The 19,707-nt window shown below is 45.3% G+C and overlaps 1 protein-coding gene across 1 annotated transcript in view; it reads left to right on the forward strand.

Moving 5' to 3' along the window:
* Positions 1-19,707, forward strand: part of ARHGAP6 (Rho GTPase activating protein 6) — a 251,182-nt gene that overhangs the window by 221,286 nt on the left and 10,189 nt on the right. Inside the window, 1 exon segment of the mRNA XM_032880204.1 lies at positions 11,762-11,859. Coding sequence (XP_032736095.1) covers positions 11,762-11,859 — 98 coding nt within the window.

Below are 19,707 nucleotides of genomic sequence, written 5' to 3' on the forward strand. Positions count from 1 at the left end.
CTCAACAAACATTGATTTCGGCTTTTCTGAAATGGAAAGGTTAAAAGTACACCCTGTTTCCCAGGGTGCTTCCCAGAATCATTTGATACGTGAAAGCTTTCTGCAGGCTCTAAGGGTCTATGTAAATGTTCATTAAGAATCTCGTTGGTTGGGCAACATGAGCTGGTCCAAATCTCAGGACTTTGGCACAAACAGACGTCAAGATCTTGTTGATGTGAAGTGTAATCAGATGCGTGTCAGACAGCTTTGCAACTAATGATTTAGGGTCTTGAACTCCTGGCATCTTAAGACACTGCAATCCCTTAGGATGTTATGGGCCGTACCTAGAAGGGCCATCCATCACGTCCACTCAAATCCCATTACACAGGCCATGCTTAACGACAAGGGAAGCTGGGAAAATGGATTCCTGCTGGATGCCCAGGAAGAAGACAAAATGGATTTACACACAGTGGGAAAGTTCACTGAGGTAGAATGGTGTCTTGCTCCCCTCTGAGTCTCTGAAGCGCTGTTCTGTTTGCAAACAACGAACTCTCAAAAAATATGGAATTAGTCATTGCCTGCGTGTAAGTTTCACACTTTAGCCAAAACGCTCATAATTAACTACATATTAGGATGAATCAAATAACTGAACTTTTCACCATTTTCTTCAAGTTTTAAGTCCCATGTCATCTTGCCAAGTAGTCTTGGCATGATTTCATGCTCTCTGGATTTTTTTTTTAACAAAATAATACCTCTCACCAATCTGAATTCTATTCTCTAAATTCCATATTCTAAGCAAAGTTCTTTAGATGAGACCACAAATCATCAGGCATTTCTTTTCCATGCGTATACCAACACAGCCTTTCCTGGCCGCTGTATCCTGCTGCCCGGACTATGGAAAACAGCAGAAGAACATCAGTCCATCGGTTCCACCTTTTCCAGCATTTTCTTCACTTGCTGTTCTTGGGAGACGTTGATGCCTGGGGTCTCTGGGGTAGTAGCTTACATTGTGCTCCACAACCTAATTGTGGTCTTTACTTCTCAGTGAGGCCTTTCCTGGCCACCTGGTCTAAAATACACCCCCGCTGCCACGCCCATGTGCACACCCCCTCACTTCCTATTCCCTCTCCCTGCTTTTTCCCCATGGCACTCATCACTACGAATATAGGATTTTACTAAGTTCTCTCGTTTGTTGTTTGTTTCACCACTGGAACGCGAGCTCTGCGACAGGATGAATTTGTGCCCGTTTCCACCTACTTTCTTTACTGCATCCCCCCTGTGCCTGGCACACGGTAGAAACACAAGAAATATTGGTTGAATTAGTGAATGATTTGGTGGTAGTTCTGGAACATACGATTTCCGTATTGTTGATTTTTACTCTGTATACATATGAAAAAGTTTAGACGTGGAGGAATTAAGGACGCCTTTCCAGAGTAAGTTAAAATTAATACAAGCATTCTTGATTTCCTAGACAGATAATGGGAATTACGTATGGAGGGGAAAAAAGGGAGGAGAGGTGAGATGAAGATCCCAAGCCAAGGTCAGTAAAAAGCAAACCGGCTCTGGAATCAGGAAGCTTTGCTCTAGTCCTTTCTTTGCTCCACATCAACTTTCTGAGATGTCTGCTTCTTTAGGTATCAGAGGACAAGGTTAGAACGAGTGAAAACCAAGATCCCTTCTAGTTCTAAAATCTACACGGTCCTGTGCCCTCGCCCCGACTTTACCTCTTTTATTTCTAGAAAGCACAAAAGAAAATGAACCTTATCACTGGTGGCTTCTCTTGGCATATTTGGCATCTCAGAATCTAGTTGGTTATCCTCAAGCTGCTGGCTGGTTGGCAAAGCCGGTGCACGTGGGTGGACAAAAATTCAGTGGTGTATGTCGCTGTTTCGTTTTGTTTCTTAAAGAAGCTTTCCGAGTGAGCACAGTAATCCCAAGCAAGGATGGCTGAAGCCCGATGGTGAAAGGTTGTTAGCCATCGTGCCATTTCATGGATTTGCGGGGAGGCGGAGTTGATGAGCTCCGAAAGGGAGGCCTTGCTCCCCACTGGCATTAGAAAGGCAGACTTGTCAGGAAAGGTAGCAGAATGGATGGAGAGGTCATGCAAACCCCCAGAGGCCCGGCGACCACTCAGACGTTTGTTCTGAGTGCTAATAATGTCCTCCACGTCCTAGTGTAGAGACTGCCTCTCCCGTGCAGGAGAGGCATCTGAGTTAGTGAGAGAGGCCCGACAAGAGCCTGACTTTGTCCCATCATCAGGAGAGGGGCCTACATTCAGAGGCTGGCACAGGCTTTGAGAGGCTGGCTAGGGTCGGCTTTCACACTGGTTGTTTGCTTTTCAGCCACTGGGTTGGAAATCCTAGAGCTGGAGACAGGTCCTGATAACAGCCCTTGTGATCCCTCTGTGGAAAACCGAGGCAGCAGATTGTAAGAGTCACTCTCAAGCTTGAGCTTGCAGCAGAGGAGCAAGGAAACCACATCTTGGGAAACCCCCAAGGTGCAGGAAAGACCATGAGCTTTGGAACACGCTTGCAGAGTTCACATCCTTGTTCGGCCGTGTATTTGCTATGTGACCTTGGGCCCATGCTCAGCTTCCATGAGCCTTGAGTTTCCTGTTGTACCAAAATGAGATGAGGTTATCTCCTCTTTAGGATTATTTTGAGAATAAGAAGTAACATTTTAAGGTCCTTGGGACAAAAACTGACATATACTAAGCACACAGAAATGATCGCTGGTATTACTGCGTGAAATTGATAAGGAGCTCCGCTATCACGCACTTCCAAACGTGTCAGCTGTGTGGGGATGCCCACCGTGCCCGCTCTGTCCCACGCGCCCACACGCCTCCTTCTTTCCCCACTCTTCGGTTTCCTCTCACCCTTCAGCTCACTGTATAATAAATATATTTACTTAGGATGCATATTGAAACCTAATAGAATGTAAACTTCTTGAAGACACGGAATTTCACCTGGTTTATACAGTTCGTCGATGTCCCATAAAGCAAATGGGTGCCCAATAATGATTGGTTGAAATGCGTTCCTGTTTGTTTGTGCTTGCTTCCGTGCCCATGCCCCTCACTCCCTCACCTTTTAATCCTGACCCTGCATTTGTGCTATCAACAGTTTCAAAACCAGATAACATAAAATGACATGTGCGGGGAACACTGGAAATAAAAGAGAAGGCTCATGCCTATCTAGAAACCCTCCCCGGTATCATTGGAAGGTAGAAAACATTCCCTGATGAAACCGTTAGCGCGCACCTTGTCCCACAAGCTGTTGCTTCCGTAACTGCTGTCGGCAATCCCAGAGAAAGCTCATCATTGCTCCTGGAATTAATAAGAGCTTCAGAGCAGAGTGGGGAAAACTGTCAGCTCGTTCTGAGGGCCGATTCTAAATGATCCCTACCAGGGTTCCTTTTTTGGAGAGAGGGAAAGAGGAGAAGGCGCTACCCTTCCAGGCTGATGAACAGCCCCGGGAGCATTGGAGACGTGGGAACGCTGGCGAGCTCCCAGCCCGCCGGGTCGTCAGCCCGAGCTGGGGACCAGCACCGCGCACATGGGAATTTTCATGAGAACCACTGGGAGCAGGGGTCAGAGGCCGATGTGAGGATTCCAAGCTCGGAAGCCAAGCTTCGTTCCATGTTCCCTTCATTCCCTGACACAAACTGCAGGTTCTTAAAACGGCTTTTGCACGCCAAATCAAAGGGAGTCAAGCTGTGATCCAGGTCCTGGCACAAGGAACCAGCCAGATCATTATATATCATGTCCATTTCCTTTGCTTATATAATCGCTGTTTTTTAAAAGGACCACTGTTTACGGACCAGGGGTCAGGCCGGTCGTGATGAACAGCACCAGCTCATCTAAATGTCACCACCGTGTCGTGAGAGCAAACCAAGGTGGTTTGCCCAAGTGATGCAGCAACTGAGTGAATTATTTCTACAGCATGATGCCGCCCCGCCCGGGAGACAAGGTGCTTTAATGTGGTGTCTCGGCTATGGAGTCCGTTTGCAGGGGAGAAAGAGACTGTGTTAGCCAGTTTGAAAATGGGGAGCAAAGAAGACGTTAACCAGCATTCATCTCTCTGGACTAATCCTAACACCGACCCACTTGACGTTCAGGCCAGCGGGTGGCTGCAGGAGCGGGTACGTGTTCCTGCTGGAGCCTGCTCACCTTGTCCCTGCCTTCAGCGACAGAACACAGGTGTGCTGGTGACACAGGCAGAGAGGGGCAGAAGCAGGCACCTGCACAGTGTCTGTCGCCTTCAGCCTGACATGGTGGAGCGAGGACTGCTTGTTTTTTCTTCGTCTTCCTTCCTCCCGTTTTCCTCCAACCACAGCTCCACGAGTCCTGGGCTCCCTGACTGTATCTGTTCCCTCACGTGCCCCAGTTGCCAAACATGCTGCCTGGCATGTATCAGGCACTTGAGAAAAATGTGTTGAATTTCATGCGTACCGACCCTCCGGATACGCCCAGAGCCCCTTCCCATAATGTGAAGCCATCCCCGGCAACAGTCACATGGAAGGTTCTAGGTTGGGCCTCCTCGTGTTTGAGCTTATACTCCCGTAAACAACCCAAGAAATTAGTGATTTCTGTCAGCGCGTGTGTTGAGTTACAGAAATGTCATCATGACTTCCGGTGCCACTTGCTTTGGCTGGAAAGTGGTAGAGTTTGCAATGCTGAAGCCTCCTTCCTGGTCCTCTGCAAGGGGATGGGTTGGTATGGAACACTTGGAGTAACTAACGTTTGTAAATGGAGAAAACGTGAGCCATTTTGCCCTCTCTGTGGGTTATAGAATAAGCTACACCGTTAAGTGTTACACCCTAGGCGACCGTTCAAGGTTTCATTTTTAATTTGATAGGGTGGATTTTTATTGTGACAGTTTTATTCCTTCGTATGTGCAGTGTTTACATTTTTTCTCTGAAGCAGGAGCGTCCAAAGTTCTTTTGATTTTTGAAATAGCATTCTGCTTTGAAGGAACACATGAAAATCTAAGGAGTTGAGTCTCCAGAGAAACACAGCCATAAATGGTACCCTTGGAAAATATCTAAACTTACTACATAGTTGACCAAAACCCAGTAGAGATTTTGATGTGAGACAATAAATTGTAAGTGAAGAAGGCGCTGGGGCTGGGTTTTGTTTCTTCACTCCGACGTGCAGAATTGGTTGATTTTTTTAAAACTAGTGTGTTTTTCACAGTCCTCCTTAGTTTCTATTTTGCTATGTACAGAATCCCAGAAGAAAAAAGATAATAAAATGTGTTTGGTCATGGAGTTATACTTTTCGGTTTTTTCTCTTTTTTTAAGTAATCTCTCTGCCCAACGTGGGGCTCAAACTCATGACCCTGAGATCGAGAATCACATGCTCCACTGACTGAGCCAGCCAAGCTGCCCTCATTTCTCATTTTTTAAAAAAGATTTTATGTATTTATGTATGTATGTATGTATGTATGTATTTGACAGAGAGAGGATGCACACGTGAGTTGTGGGGGATGGGGCAGAGGCAGAGGGAAAGGGAGGGAGAGGTCGGGAAAAAAATCTCAAAGCAGACTCCACACTGAGCTAGGACCCCAATGCAGGGCTTGATCTCACAACCCTGAGATCATGACCTGAGCTGAAACCAAGAGGCGGTTAACCCACCAAGCCACCCAGGTACCCCTCATTTTTCATTTTTCTATTAATGAGACAATAGTTTATGAACATGTCAGAAAATTTCTGATGATCCTCAGTTGGGAAAGGAAATTTATTTTCCAACTCTAAAAATTAATAGGAAGGAGATTTTGCTAGAGCATGACACTGGTACTATTTACAAGCAGAGAGAAGCATCTACATAAAGGTAGCAGAACCAGTGTACATATGCCATGAAGACCAGTAATTCTGGGTTCTTCTTGATTATTATTTGTTGCCATTCTGACAACATTTTTTTGAGCACCCATTGGGTTGGAAAGGGCCCCTAGCTTGTGTTCTAGAAGAACACAGTTTTGACCTGCGAGAGTAAGTGGGTGAAGGGTCATTGGTGTGCAGGTAGGAGCTTCCGGAGAGAAAAGAGCAGGGAGCAAAGAGGAAGAAGAGGCATAATGGAGAAAGCATTTGACTGACTGTTGGGAGGAGAAAACTCAACTGCTGATGGCTGCAAGCAGCGGGATTATTGCGTCACAGAAACAGCCTAAGGGGCGGGGCTTTAGTGGCTCACCTGCACTTCAACTTCAAGACACTCCAGTTATCTCCAGCATCTCTTGCGGCCATCATCACATCCACTGATGAGAAGAGAGGTTTCAGGAACCCCACGAGGGGCACCCGGGCCAGGATTGGCACTCATGAGCTTGCCCGTGCTGCAAAAGAGGCTAGCTGACGGAGAACTACAACCTTAGGAGCCCCTATCACTTCTGGGCAGACAAGTCAGGTCGTCCCTGCCCTCTGGCAATTTCCCTTCCACGGATGTGACCAACGGAAGACTCGGGGTCTGGCGGAAGAGAAGGAACCAGAAGGGGGAAGCTACATGGGGTTGGTCAAGACCATTGCAGCTGAGGGGCCAAGAGATCACAAACTTCAACTCTAGAAATTCAGGCAGAGGTCAGGAGCAGAGACATATCAAGAGGATATCCCACAGCTTAGTTACCCACCCAAAGTGTTAAGCAAAGGAGAAGAGAATGATTCTTCTCTAGGAGCGCACAGGATACGAGGCAGAGACGGACGACTGAGTCAAGAAAAAAGTCGTGGAATAAATATTGGCCATCTCCATGTTACCTGCTTTTATTTGGTTAAGTATTTGATTTATTAATTATTTTGTCTATTTCTAACAAAATTTCTTATTCTGAACCTCTTTGCAATTGGTAAGGTACTTTCAAAACTGTTGGTCCTTTTGATCCTCATCACACTTAAATAAAAGTAAATGGGACAGATAGGATATGCCTGGATTTTCAGATGCAGGAACAGAATCCTAAAGAAGACCGTTGATGTTTCCAAGTTTACATTAAGGAATTATTTTCAGCAAAGCTGATAAAACCTGGACCTCGGGGGCTATCAACTCTTAATCAGAAATTCTTTTGACAGCATCCTGATTCCCACAGAGGAGCATATATAGGAATGATCCATCTGGATATTTCTGACTTACCCTAAGCTCCTGTTTCCTGTCAGTTCATTCCCTTGACTTGTGTTTTCTCTGTTACATACCCAACTTCACAGAAAATGAATGCTCATCCAATTGAACTGAGCCAGTAGTATGAAATTTGTATTAATAGGAAATGAAACATGCAAATAGGGACAAAGATTGGAGGGATTGTTGGGGAGACAGCACTGGAGGCCGTTATACGAATATTACAAGTCAGTTCTAGGCATCGTTTCAAATTCTCTACTCTCATTTTCCCACTGGCCCCAATTTTCTGTACCATTCCTTAACAATAAACAAACAAATGTGGTTTTATCATATGAATTTTTAAAGCTGCTTTAAGTCATTTTGTAATAAGATGGGATATAAATAAACTAATTAGAATAAATGGATTATGTACACTGGAGTCAGTCTTAGCTAATACAGAGGAAAATATTACCTACCCTTCCTGTAGTACATGAATCCACATTTTGAAGCTATAGCTTTATACTTATTTTTAAAGAGCGTTTCCAAGCCAGAATGGCATCATGGGTCTTTTAAAAAGAAACTATAGATCGATTTATAGCACTGACCCTTTCTGTTTGCATTTGTTAGCAAGTAAAAGTCATGTATGCTACATAAAATAAACCTCAATGATTATAATTGGTTGGGAACCGAGCCGAGTTGAGAGAGTAAAAACTCTGAATTATGGAATAATTTAACAGAACATTATGGAATGTTATGTTTTAAATAATGATACTTCCTGTAACCTATTCTAATAGTGTACCCAAGTTAATAATTTATTGTTAGACACACTGTCTACTCTCACAGAATTAATACCATGATACCCCACTCCAAAGGATACGCATGAGGGTTGTTTATTCTTCAGTGGGAATGGATTAGTGCTTGGAACAAAATTTTTTATTATGTGTCTAAGCATAGAAAATTTTAAATTAAACTAACTGGATGAAAAACAAATATTTTTCCTCATTTGCTCATGGAAGTTTCTTTTACAAAGTGTTCAGGATATACGTTTTTGGCTTATATTGTTTTTTGCTTTCTGTTCATTTTTCACAAATGAGTTCTCTCCTCATTTTTACCCTTCAGGCATTACTTTTTTTTTTTTTTTTACAGATTGGTACAATAGTGTGTGTATCTGTTGGGTCGTGTTGCTCAAAAAAAATCGCTCAAAAAAATAAAAGTTATCAGTCTTTTGATGTTTAATTTAGTCAGTAGAGTAGAGAATCGAACCCCTTAGCCTTGACCTAAAAACCCTGCCCCTTCTCTTTTCCTTCCCATTCTCATTCCCGGGGCCACTGGATTTGGGCACAGAGCTTTAAATGCCATCTATACGCATCTCCCAAATTTCTCTGTCCAGCCCAGTCCTCTCTCTTGAACCTCAGAGCCTTATTCCCAGTTGCCTCCTACATCTCTCTTTCATTTGGATGTCCCACAGGCTCCCCACCCCCCTTACCCTAGCGAAGCCACCCTCCCAGCTGTGACCTTCCACCTCCTGCACCTGCAACTTCTCTGTACAGGTCAGTGTTAGGGGCAACCCTGTGCTTCCAGGTGCCTGCCGGCTCCAAACGTTGAAGGCGTCTTTCCTCTTCACCTCCTCCCTCTCCCTCTTTCTTTCTCTCTCCAGCCAGCAGATTAGCTAACTCGATCATGTCTATCTTCACTGTCTCCAGGATCCACAGATACCTCATTGGCTCACCAGCCTGGTCCAGCCCTCTGCCATCTGTCTTCTGGACATAGCAGCAGCCCCTCTTGGCGCTCCTTGCATCACCCCTTGCTTCCCTGTGATCTGCTATCAGTGCAGCAGCCAGCGATGCCAATTCATGTTAGTCTTTGGCTCAAACCCCCCCCCCCCAGTGGCTCCCCAGCCACCTAGATTGAGAGCAGATGTCCTTATCCTGACCCGCAAGACTCCACAACATCTGGCTTTGTCTACCCGACCCACTTCCTACTGCTCGCCTCCTTCCTCATTCCTTCTAGCCTCACTGGCCTCCTCTCTGCTCCTGACTCATGATCTTGCTGATTTTTGCTTCCTTCTGCTTGGAATTATTTTCTCCAGTTCCTTCATCAACTTCAGTTCTCTGTTCAAGTGGCAGTTTCTCTGTGACCTGCCATCCTACTTAAATGGCACTTCCCTGCCCCGCCCCTTCCCCCCCAATCATAGTCCTTTGTCCCTTCTCTGTTTTGTTCATCTCCATCTCCGTGTGAGCCCCGCTATGTTTGCTTTATTTGTTTAATGCCAGTCTTCCCATAGCGATTGTCAGTTTCAAGGACACAAGGGTTCTCGTCTGTTTGGTTTATAGCTGAATCCCCACATCCAGTGCCTGGCAGCCGATAAGCAGTCACCAGATGTTTATCTAATGAATGAAAAGAATGAGGTGGGAAAAGGCCAGAGTGAGAAGCACAGTGGTTGCTGAAGTAGAGAGCAGGAGAGGGTGGCCACCAGGGGACAAGATGGCAAACACACGCTGGCGAGTGGGGGGCCTCCACTGTAGGGATAAAAAGGTGTCTGAGAAAACGTCTTGATCAGGGCACTCGAACAACCATGGAGAGAAGAAATTAGACACCGGTGGTGAAGGAAATAGCCAGTTGTCTAAGTTAGCAAGCAGTTGCATCAAAGGCCCATGAAGGATGTATCTTTCTTTTCAACCAAAATATCAAAGTAGTTTAAGGAATTTGAGATCCACAGGCAAACACGGCCTCGGGCATAGGTTTACCTAGGACTCATGCTATCCAAAGATCCTTTCCTTTTCTTGTTGTAGTTTCTTCCAGCGTCAGCACAATCCTCAGGCCCCATGTGGCTTCTGGCCCTGTGTTGTCTCTTCTCAGATGCCTCGGGGATACTCCCCCAGCTGTTCATGACCTTGAATGGAGTCCCATGCCCGTGGCACAGGCAGCCCGGGAATCCGGGAGGGGCATGATGGCAGCCTTCAACCAGCTTACACATCACCCTTGAGCTAAGGGTTAGGGAGCACTTGATTCTTTAGAGGGAACTTGGGGCAGAACTGTTAGAACAAGAGGGAAATGGAAGCTGGTAATGGCCAACAGATGCCACTACAAAGGGGTAACAAGGGCTTGAACTTGGATCAGTGTGGTCAGAGTGGAAGATAGAGGAAAGAAGGAACAAGCCTCACAGAGCTGAAGTCAAGTAGGTCTCCCGGTTCTGAACAGGGAGGGGAGAGGACACAGAGAAGCTTGAATGCAACCCAGACTTTGAGTTTGTGTGAGTAGGGTTTGGCGATGTCATTAATGAAGACACAGGATTAAGTGGGAGGAGCAGATTTATGGGGGAAGGAAAGTTTGGTTGTTGCTTTCTCATCCCTGTTTTTATTAATAAAATTGTTTCCAGCTTCTCAGAGCTCAAGAAGAACTGAGTTCTGCAAGAGGCAGGAGGCAGATTCTTCTACCTGCTGCTTATTCTCCGAAGACTTGTCCCTGCATGTTTTAAGAGCCTGGTCTCTGAGCCCTTCTGTGAGAGAATCAGACACAAATGTTGTTTCCTCTCAATAATTGGAATTTCCTTTACTTGAGCTACCAGCATCTGTAGAGTAGAAAGCCTGTTGGAGCTGAGGTCATTCTTTTCTCATAGAACATTTTCACACAATATTGTGGCTCAGGATTATGAGGCCATCTTCTAATACGCTGCGGGTGAGCCTAGGGAAATGTGACACTCAGCTCCAAAACTCAAGCAAATGCCTTGTCAAATGCTGAAGCAAGAAACCTTTTTCACTGTCATTGGAGCAGGACGCAAGGACAGAGTGAGGGCGAGCACCCAGTGATAAACTGACATGGGCAAATGCAGTAGTCAGCAAGTTTTTTCAAGCATTGACTATCTGCCGGCTACTGTTCTAAGTTTGCAATGGGTACTAAGTCATTTGATCACCACAGCAACCCCTTGTGGTGAGGCCTATCATTCTCTCCACTTTACAGATGAGGAAACTGAGACCGAAAAAGGTCACATGCCTTGCCGAAGGTCCTACAGCTAATAAATGGAATGGGGACTCAAACACAGTCTGGCTCAAGGGCCTGTTCTCTTTTTTTTCTTTTTTAAGAGACAGAGAGGGGGGTGCGTGGTGCCGAAGGGGAGGGTGAGAGAGAATCTTAAGCAGGCTCCACCCACAATGTGGAGCCTGACATAGGCCTCGATCTCACGACCCTGAGAGCATGACCTGAGCCAAATTTAAGAGTTGAACGCTTAACCGAATGAGCCATCCAGGCATCCCAAGGGCCCGTCCTCTTAATAAACTAATCTTATGTTCCAGAACTGCCCAAGACAGTTACAATTTATGCCTATCGTCTTGGCTGAATTATAAATAGGAACTCTAGAAAGTGTCCCCATCTGGACAGTAAATGACGAGCCCTGCCCCTCGTAACCATGATACTTTGCTTATTCAAAGCCAGGAAAACCTCATCTGAGCAATAGAAGAATCAAGTGATGAGGCTACCTCTCCGGTCATAAGAGGGGTGACAGTTCGGACTGAATACGACGTTTCAGTCATCATCCACTTTTTCCTGAGAATTAAAATGGCTGAATGAGTTGGTGTACGTTTGATTTTAACTGGCAAATCACTCTGTCCTGTTACGACTTTTAACGCTCTGTTTTATGTTACCGTAGAGTTTCCCATGACCATATTTTTCCTCTTCCCGGAATGGTTTGATTTATGCCTCAACATTTGGTCCCTCCAGGTTTCGCCAGATCTCCAGAACGAAGTCCTGATCAGCCTGTTGGAGACCGACCCCGACGTGGTGGACTATTTACTCAGAAGAAAGGCCTCCCAGTCCTCGTGAGTAGACCAATTGCTCGTCTTCTAAAGCTGCCATGGGGATTCCTCCTTTCATTTCTTAAGAATTAGGGAAGTTTACATAATTCCACACAGGGTGACTGGAAGTGGACATGTGGCAACTTTCTGGCAAATCTTGTCAGTCCACCTGCCTGGAAAATGCTTCACGTTTCCTACTCCACTTACTGAATTAGAAAGTGCTTTATGGAGGTTTGTTGTTTCATTTTTGGCTTTTTCTAGCCCCTTGAGTTCGCTTTGACTGTGTTTATGGGGTGGGGGGGACTAAATCCCTGGCAAGAAGCACAAAGGAGTTTGATGCACACCAGTGATCCTTCTTCTAGAGTCCTTATTAGCTGTACTTCTGGGTCCCTTAGGCTGCACCTGGTTGCATCTGACTTGTGTAACTTACTAGCCCAAGTGACGCATCACCAAAACCACAAGACTAGCCTCTACCAAAGCCTAGGTGCCCATTTGAAATTGGAGGGGCGCGCCCTCCTGACTCTTCTGCTCTTTGTAATTAGCATCCTTTTGGTAAAAATGCACGCTGGGCTCCTCACACAGCCACGTTTGCAATGAATAAAATGCAAGCCGGGCTGTAGGCTGTGCTTAGCCACCATTTTGCCCTGAAAGGAAGACCACTGGATTTTGCTTTATCCAGATTTTAGGATTAATCTCAAACATTTGGTACACAGGCAGCGTGTATGGGGGCACTGAGCACTTGGCAAAGCCAACGACGAGGGTATTATTGTGTTATTAACCAGGAGCGATGTTGCCACCGTGACGCCAAACCTTAAATTTGGCCAAAGAGTTGTTGTCCTTCTCTCACGAAAGCATCGTTTATGTCATGCTTTTAATTTACTGAATGTCAACAACTCTAAGACACATTTTGCCCCATATTTTATCATCTCTGAAATTGAGAGTCATCTTTGTAATCAATGACATGTCCTAATATAAATCACGACATTTTTTTGTCTTTCTTAGCTGTACGTAGGATAATGGTATGTCTTATTCCACGGTGTCTCAGAAATATTGATGCGTGTTGAATTGTTCCTTTATATTGATGTGGAACTTGAGAGACTGATGTTCATTTGAAACTATTTCAGATATAAAAATCTTTTATATTCTTTAGAGAAATGTAGTGAAAGGAATTCACGTTGCTCAGACCTCCTTCTTTCCTGCACCATTGCATGAGTAGCACCGCAAGACCTAGCTTCAGTCCATTTCCCGCAGAGCAGGAAAGAATTTTTAAGTGGTTCATCTTTTCAAATGCACTCTTTCAAAAGTTCATCTTTGTGCCAATTATCATCAGACCAGATCCTGGCTCAAGTAAGGCGTTTCGCCTGGATTCTGGCCCTAAGAGCCACGAGTGAATAAGAATATGATCAAATTGTCTAAATGGGCTGACATTTCATGGTCTCGCTTTTCATTTCAGATAATTGGGCTCCCTTAAATTTTCCCAAGATTTCTAACTGTCGTCAAGGTATAAATTCTAGTTTAAACTAATGCAAATGGCTTCTCTTCACAGCAGACCTTATATCACCAGAATTTTAATGAACTAGCTTCTTTCCCTCCCCATGCAAGAAGACAGACACAGTGGCATTTCTGTTTGTGAATCCCTTGTTAAGCTGCATTTATGACATTTTATGGGTATTCTGTGGAAAAGCTGGAAAACACACACCTGAAAAAAACACTGGTGTTGACTTGCCAAATTTCCGCTTTGATATGGCATGTTGAAATACAGAAATAGTGTGCTTTGAAGAATAGTTGATAGAAGTTATTTTTATGTGGTTTTCAGGTATGCTCTGTGCATATAAATACCAAGAAGGGAACCTTTTTTTGCTACTCTTAGGAAAAAGAAGGAGCTTACAAACTAAGATCATCCGAAGCTGTACAGTTGTCTAGCCTCTCCCATTCTCTATCCCTGTAAGATTAAGAATTGTAAGGTCAAAGCAAGCTGGCCCTAGACCAGGGTCATAGGTGAGTGTCAGGACCTCAGGGGAAGGGAAGTGAGCTCCCAGGTTCTCTGTGGATGTCAGAGACTAGCATCATTGGACAGAAAACATTTGGAGAAGACTTTGTCTGTTTTCCTCTAGGTACAGGCCAAGGAGCAGCCAAGAAGGGTTGATAATGATGCCGTGAAGTAAAAATACATAAGTAAATGCATATTTAATTTGAGTTGCTTTTGAGGCTTGAGAGTCCTACCCCTTGAGCTGTAGATAGTGCCTTCATACCTTAAGCCCATGCTTCTCAAAGCTTGCTATGTCTACAGATCACCAGGAGATCTTGTTAAAAACAAAAACCCTCTGTCAATCAGGAGGTCTGCGGCAGAGAGTCTGAAAATCTGCATTTCTAGCAAGCTCCTAGGTATTGCTGTGATGCTGCTGGTCCGTGATTCACACTTTGAGTAGTGGAAGTTTAAAATCTGAAGGCATGTTCTTGACTCCCAGAGCTTGCAGACTTGTTGAAGGAGGCCTTCCAGGATAAAAATAATACGAAGCCTGTTATTAAGTGTGTCGCAGAGGGCAGAGTGGTTTGTGCTGGGCCATTGGTTCTCAGACGTGAATCCCCTGGGGAGCTTGAAGAATGACCATGCCTGAGTGCCTCCCCTAGAGATTGTGATTCATTTGTTTTAGGGCACAGTGTGGACAGTAGGAATTGTTAAACCCCACCATGAGTGTACTGAGCAGCCCCAGGAAAGAACCTTCAGCTTAGATCCGCCATGTTAGATATCACAGATTTGCCATCACCAATCACTCTATTTGAGGTGGGTGATTCTTGACATTTAAAAGGAGTCTTCGTGTTGACAAAGGGAGGAAACCAGCACTCCAGACCAGAAATTGGAGAAGAGAAAGAGATGTGACCTGTAGTCTCAGGGATGGCTTGTGAGGAGAGCAAGGATCTGCAGTGGTTTTTGAAGACTGGAGAGGGGTCCACAGGCCTGGACATTTGGGAAGATTGAAGCAGGGCCTAGACAGAGTAACAACTGTGTCAGCTAGCCATGGGCATGATGAAGGGGTCGGCCAGCACAGAGGGCAGAAGCCCTTAAATGGCAGGCTTCGGGGTGGCACTTGTGTTGAGAAGCAGTGGTCCCTGGTCCTGACAGATGACAGGGATGACAAATCACAAACTGCCGGACCTTGCGGGCTGCATCGCTATGTCAGTTGCACGTCAGTTGCCTGTCAGTAGCACGCTCCTGCAGAGCTGAGCACGCGGGTTCTGATGTTGGGATCCAGAGCCAGATCCCCTGTGTCGGAATTCCTTTTCCACAGCTCTTCGAGCTGTGATCTTGGGTAAATAGATTCATCCCTCTCTGTCTTGGTTCCCTCACCTCAAACCAGAGATTAAAAAGCAGCACCAACTTTACAGAGTTGTTGTGCTGTGAGAAGAGTATCCAGTCTCTAATAACTGCTTAACGGAGGTCAGTGATTTACTTACTATCATGTTATTTCAAACCTCACCATTTTGTTCATTTACAACCACTTAGCAAAGGCTTTGGAGTCACTACTTTCTACCTTTCTATGAAGGCAATATGACACGAAGAGAACCTGTCCACCTTAAACTGTGGCAGTGTCTGAAGGCAAAGCCCACCTGTATGGGCCTGGTCCCACTAGCAGCAGGAGGGTGGCATTGATTCTAGAACGGAGAGAGGGTGAGGACAAAAAGACACAGATGTGGAAAGGCAACCTGCTCACGTGAGGCTGGGGAGAACTGGGGAGGATGGGAGGCCATCGTGTGTTTGCAGGAAGTGAGGGAGAGGCCTGGACAAGCCATGCCACTGCGGTCATGGACAGAGTTCTTGTTTTGAAGTCTTGAGTGAAGACTCAGCTACAAGGTGGAGAGTAGGGCTAAGAGAAGTAAAGACTATGGTGGCAGGACAACCGCTGAGCGGGAAGCAGCAGTCGTCTGCTAAAGGCCATCGTCAACGGTTCAGGTCATCTCCTAAAACACCTACCTGAGTGCAGTGATGCATGGTTGGTTTTCTTTGTGATTCTCCTCCGACCCTTCGGGTTTTTTCCTGAAGCTTCTGTTCTTTGCCATCAGTTTACATACCTAGATAAAGCATTCGATTCCTGTGTCACATGTGGCAACGGCACAAGACTGAATCGGGAGTGGAAACATGAGTTTTCAGAAGGGTGAGAACCAAGAACAAGAACATATTTATGATAATTTCTGTCTTGAAAGAGCAAACAATTCGTGATATTTGGGAATTTAATGTTTTGTTTTCATTTGACTTTTTCTCTTGTGCGACAAAGAATCAGGGCGATGGTGAGAGGAGGATTCGTTATTTTTTCTTGTGTTTGTCCACTGACATTTTTGGCTTCAACCAAAACGCAATACCAAAGGGAGATTAGAAGAGATTTATATTCCTGACAATGCAAGACTTCCAGTTTTTTCATTGCTTGTCTGGAATATTTATTAGAGTCTATGCTCCTTTCTTCACACACACTCAAAATAGATCCCCCTCCCTTGATTTAGAGATGGAAGGAGATAGGGGATGAGAGCGCAAGGCAAATCAAAAAGGACAAGGCATGTTGAGCACGGGTATTTGCAAAAAAAGCAAGGCCCTGTGGCAGGGCGGGGAGTAGGTAGAGGAGAGTGAGGAGCTCATGTAGGTGCCAGAGGGAAGGGATCAAAATTAACAACGTCGACATGTCATATTTTTAAAAATCAAAGTTAGCACCAAAAATCTATGCTGAACAAAATAGTTCTAAAAATTTAAAAGACTAGTACCATGCCCAGCCATTCTGGAGCCTTCCTGTACGTCCTGTATGTCTCCCCCTGTCCTAAGGCAAAATGTATACTCTGCCCTCCACGGAAACAAACCCATCAGTGATGCTTTGAAAATGTACCACTTTGCTTATCTTATTTTTCAACCAAGAGAACTGCTGTGTTTGACAATTTCTCCTGACCAAGTAACAACCCTTAACTAAGTTAACCTGAACTAAATGATACAATTCTGTTTGGGCACGAAGGAAGCATCTAAACCGAATATAACTGTTGTAAGTTCCAATGTGCCAGCTTTGGGATTTTCAGTAGTTTTCAACTGCTTTAATGTTCTGGGGAAAAGCCTAACCATTAAAAATTACATAAAACCAGGTCTACCTATACAGTATCCCCACATGGTATACAAGGCTCGGTAGAGCATTTTCCTTCCTGTATTCTGGAAATACAATCAAAGTACATTAAACTGCACTTCGGGAGAAAGCCAATATGGATGAACCAAACCTATAGGTGTACATTTGTGAATTTCATTGTATTTAATTCTGTTTGTGGCCTTCACACGGTTTTTACTGAACTTGCCCCCCAACATAGCAAAACTGGTGACCAGGTGATCAAAACCATGGAAGAAGACTCATTCATAGCTGTCTCGAAGGATAACATTTCAGAACTGAAAAGTATTGTTTTATTGAACTGGATTCTCCTCCCAGTGAATTAAAAAAGTCCACCTTCTCATTGATGGAGGATAAGGCTTTCTCATAATTTCAAGGCACCATATTTAAATTATCCAATAAATATCATGTAGATAATTTATTTTAACCTTTCAAAAACTGTCATGGAAAATGTCTTCTTCCACAAAACCATGGAGCGTTACAAGATGAATTGTAATTTTGATTTTCCTTTCACTAGGATTTGTAAAATCAAAAAGTTCTCAGGAAATTTTAAGAGATAAGAAATCAGACTTCATCGGTGTAGTATGACAGCCATGAATCCATTGACTGGCAGTAACTATGGCCTCAACTGTCATTCTGCTCCGGCATCTTGGAAATTAATGAAGCATTAACACCTGTGTCCCCCACCCCCAACACACACACTGTTCAAGAAAGCCTTTTTTTTTTCAGCCAGTTTTAGGAAAAATGTATGTAGAATAGGGAATCCATAATGAAAAATTCCAAAAAGTCTTGAATGTGCCTTCTAGGAAAAGCCGATTCAAAATGGAGGGAGAATTTATCACATCATCTCTTTCTTCCAAAGTCTTTGTGGTTCACAGCTTCTTTATAAACTTGGAAAATATTAACTTGAACATGTTTTATCAGGCATAGTGTACAAAAAGAGAATAAGGTCAGCATCGTTTTCTCTTCCCTGTCCTAAATGCCTTCACAGGCCATGGCTATTAGGAGGGAATTCATAAGCGCTGAAAGGGAGGGGAGACATTTCACCAAAGCCATGAGTAAGTCCTAATGTCCAGGGTGCTGACCTCATCTCCTGTGGGGAGTTTGGCTCCATCGTCAGCTTCTTCTTGGAAGGGGGTGCCTTTGTCTGCATAAGGGCTGCTTTGCAGAGCCGAGCATGACTCATGTGAGAGTCCTCCATAAATCCATAAATCCTGTCATGTCCGTGGATTCCGTTCCCTCTACACCGAATCGTGTCTGAAACGGTTATGTGCTTTGCGTTCCAACAGACGGAGGTTTATCAGTTGAACGATAAAGGCAAGGATGAAGCCAACACAAGCTTGTCGTCTCCGAGGATGTTTCTCACTGGGGTGGTTCAGCAAGGGGCTGGGCCGCCACACCCGGTGGTTGAACCCCAGTTTTCCATTTATCCGCAGAACAAGTTCTGTGCGGCCGGCGGCAGGGCAGGCTTGCCCACAGTACCCTGCCGGCAGCGTCCTAACCCCCTGACCTGGAAGGACCAGCGAAGGGTGAGAAAGTGATTCGCTCTCCATGTCCATCTCATGCTTGTTTTGTTAGCTGAGATTGGCCACGCCTGTGTGGATGGTCCTGGGGTTTTCAGGTCTCATGGAGAAAAGCCCTCCATTCGCGGAGGCAAACCCTTGCCAACTGGTTACCTCTCCACTCACCATTCCCGACCTCCCTCTGCTAAATTCCAAGACATAGAGAGCCCACTACCTGCCTCCAGACTAGTCCTCATCTAGTGAATCACTATTTTCTGTAGAGAAACACAGATCTTTTATTACGTTGACTTGCAGCACTGAACTGAAAATTGTCTTCACAGAGTTGAATCATCCTCGAGGCGAATGTGAATGAAGGCAGTGGTGGCCGCTTGTCCCGTCTTTCAGCGATACCCAAAATAGGAGTTCTGGTTTTGTTTCTAGTAGATTTAATGATAAAGCCATGGAATGCCACCCATTTTGTTTTTAACCTTGGTTGTCAATGAAAAGTCCCAAGAAGTGAATAAAATAGTTTGGTTTCGTTGACCAACTGGCGGGCTCCCATGCGGAAAGGCGGTTCTGGGATGTGGGTTCTTAGCCAAATGTGGCCACAGCCTGACGGACCTGGGCTGAGAAAATGGAATGACAGATAGGAAATAGCTCCAGCATTTAAGAGGGCCATTAACTCAAGGTGTAACACATGGCATTTTCCTAGCGATATTTAATAAGACTGACTGCCGTTTTTCACATAAGTTTGAGAAGTGTCTCAAGCCCTGCCGTCCTGGCTGCTAGAAAGACACGCAATCGCCTCGTGTCTTCCGCTCACCTCTGGACCGTGATCAAGGGCCAGGAGAGTTGTTGGCCGGCCATGCCGCCTGAGGTCGGGGTCAACACCAGCCCTCACCCTTCTTACAGGCCACGGGGCTGTCTCACATTCGTGCATTTCACAAGCCGCTTACCATGTGCTCGCAAACCGTAGCCTCGTCCGTCACTGAGCTGTGCCGGGTGGCTGGGAGAGGAAGGCATCCCCTCTCCCCCGTCCCTCTGTTCCTGTCCTGGGCTGCAAGCCCAGCCACCCCAGCAGGGGGCGTGTCCTCTGGTTTGTCCCCTGATTGGCGCCCCAGATGTCGTCACTTTGGTGGCTTGACTTCAGAGAATGAACCAGAAGAGCAGAGTAAGGCAGGTTGGCCTCTCCTGCTCCCTCTCGCCTTAACTCGTTCGGACCCACAACCAAGCTACAT

This window comes from Lontra canadensis, unplaced genomic scaffold, assembly GCF_010015895.1.
Source record: "Lontra canadensis isolate GAN:19392208 unplaced genomic scaffold, GSC_riverotter_1.0 scaffold68, whole genome shotgun sequence".
In the NCBI taxonomy this organism is placed as follows: domain Eukaryota; kingdom Metazoa; phylum Chordata; class Mammalia; order Carnivora; family Mustelidae; genus Lontra; species Lontra canadensis.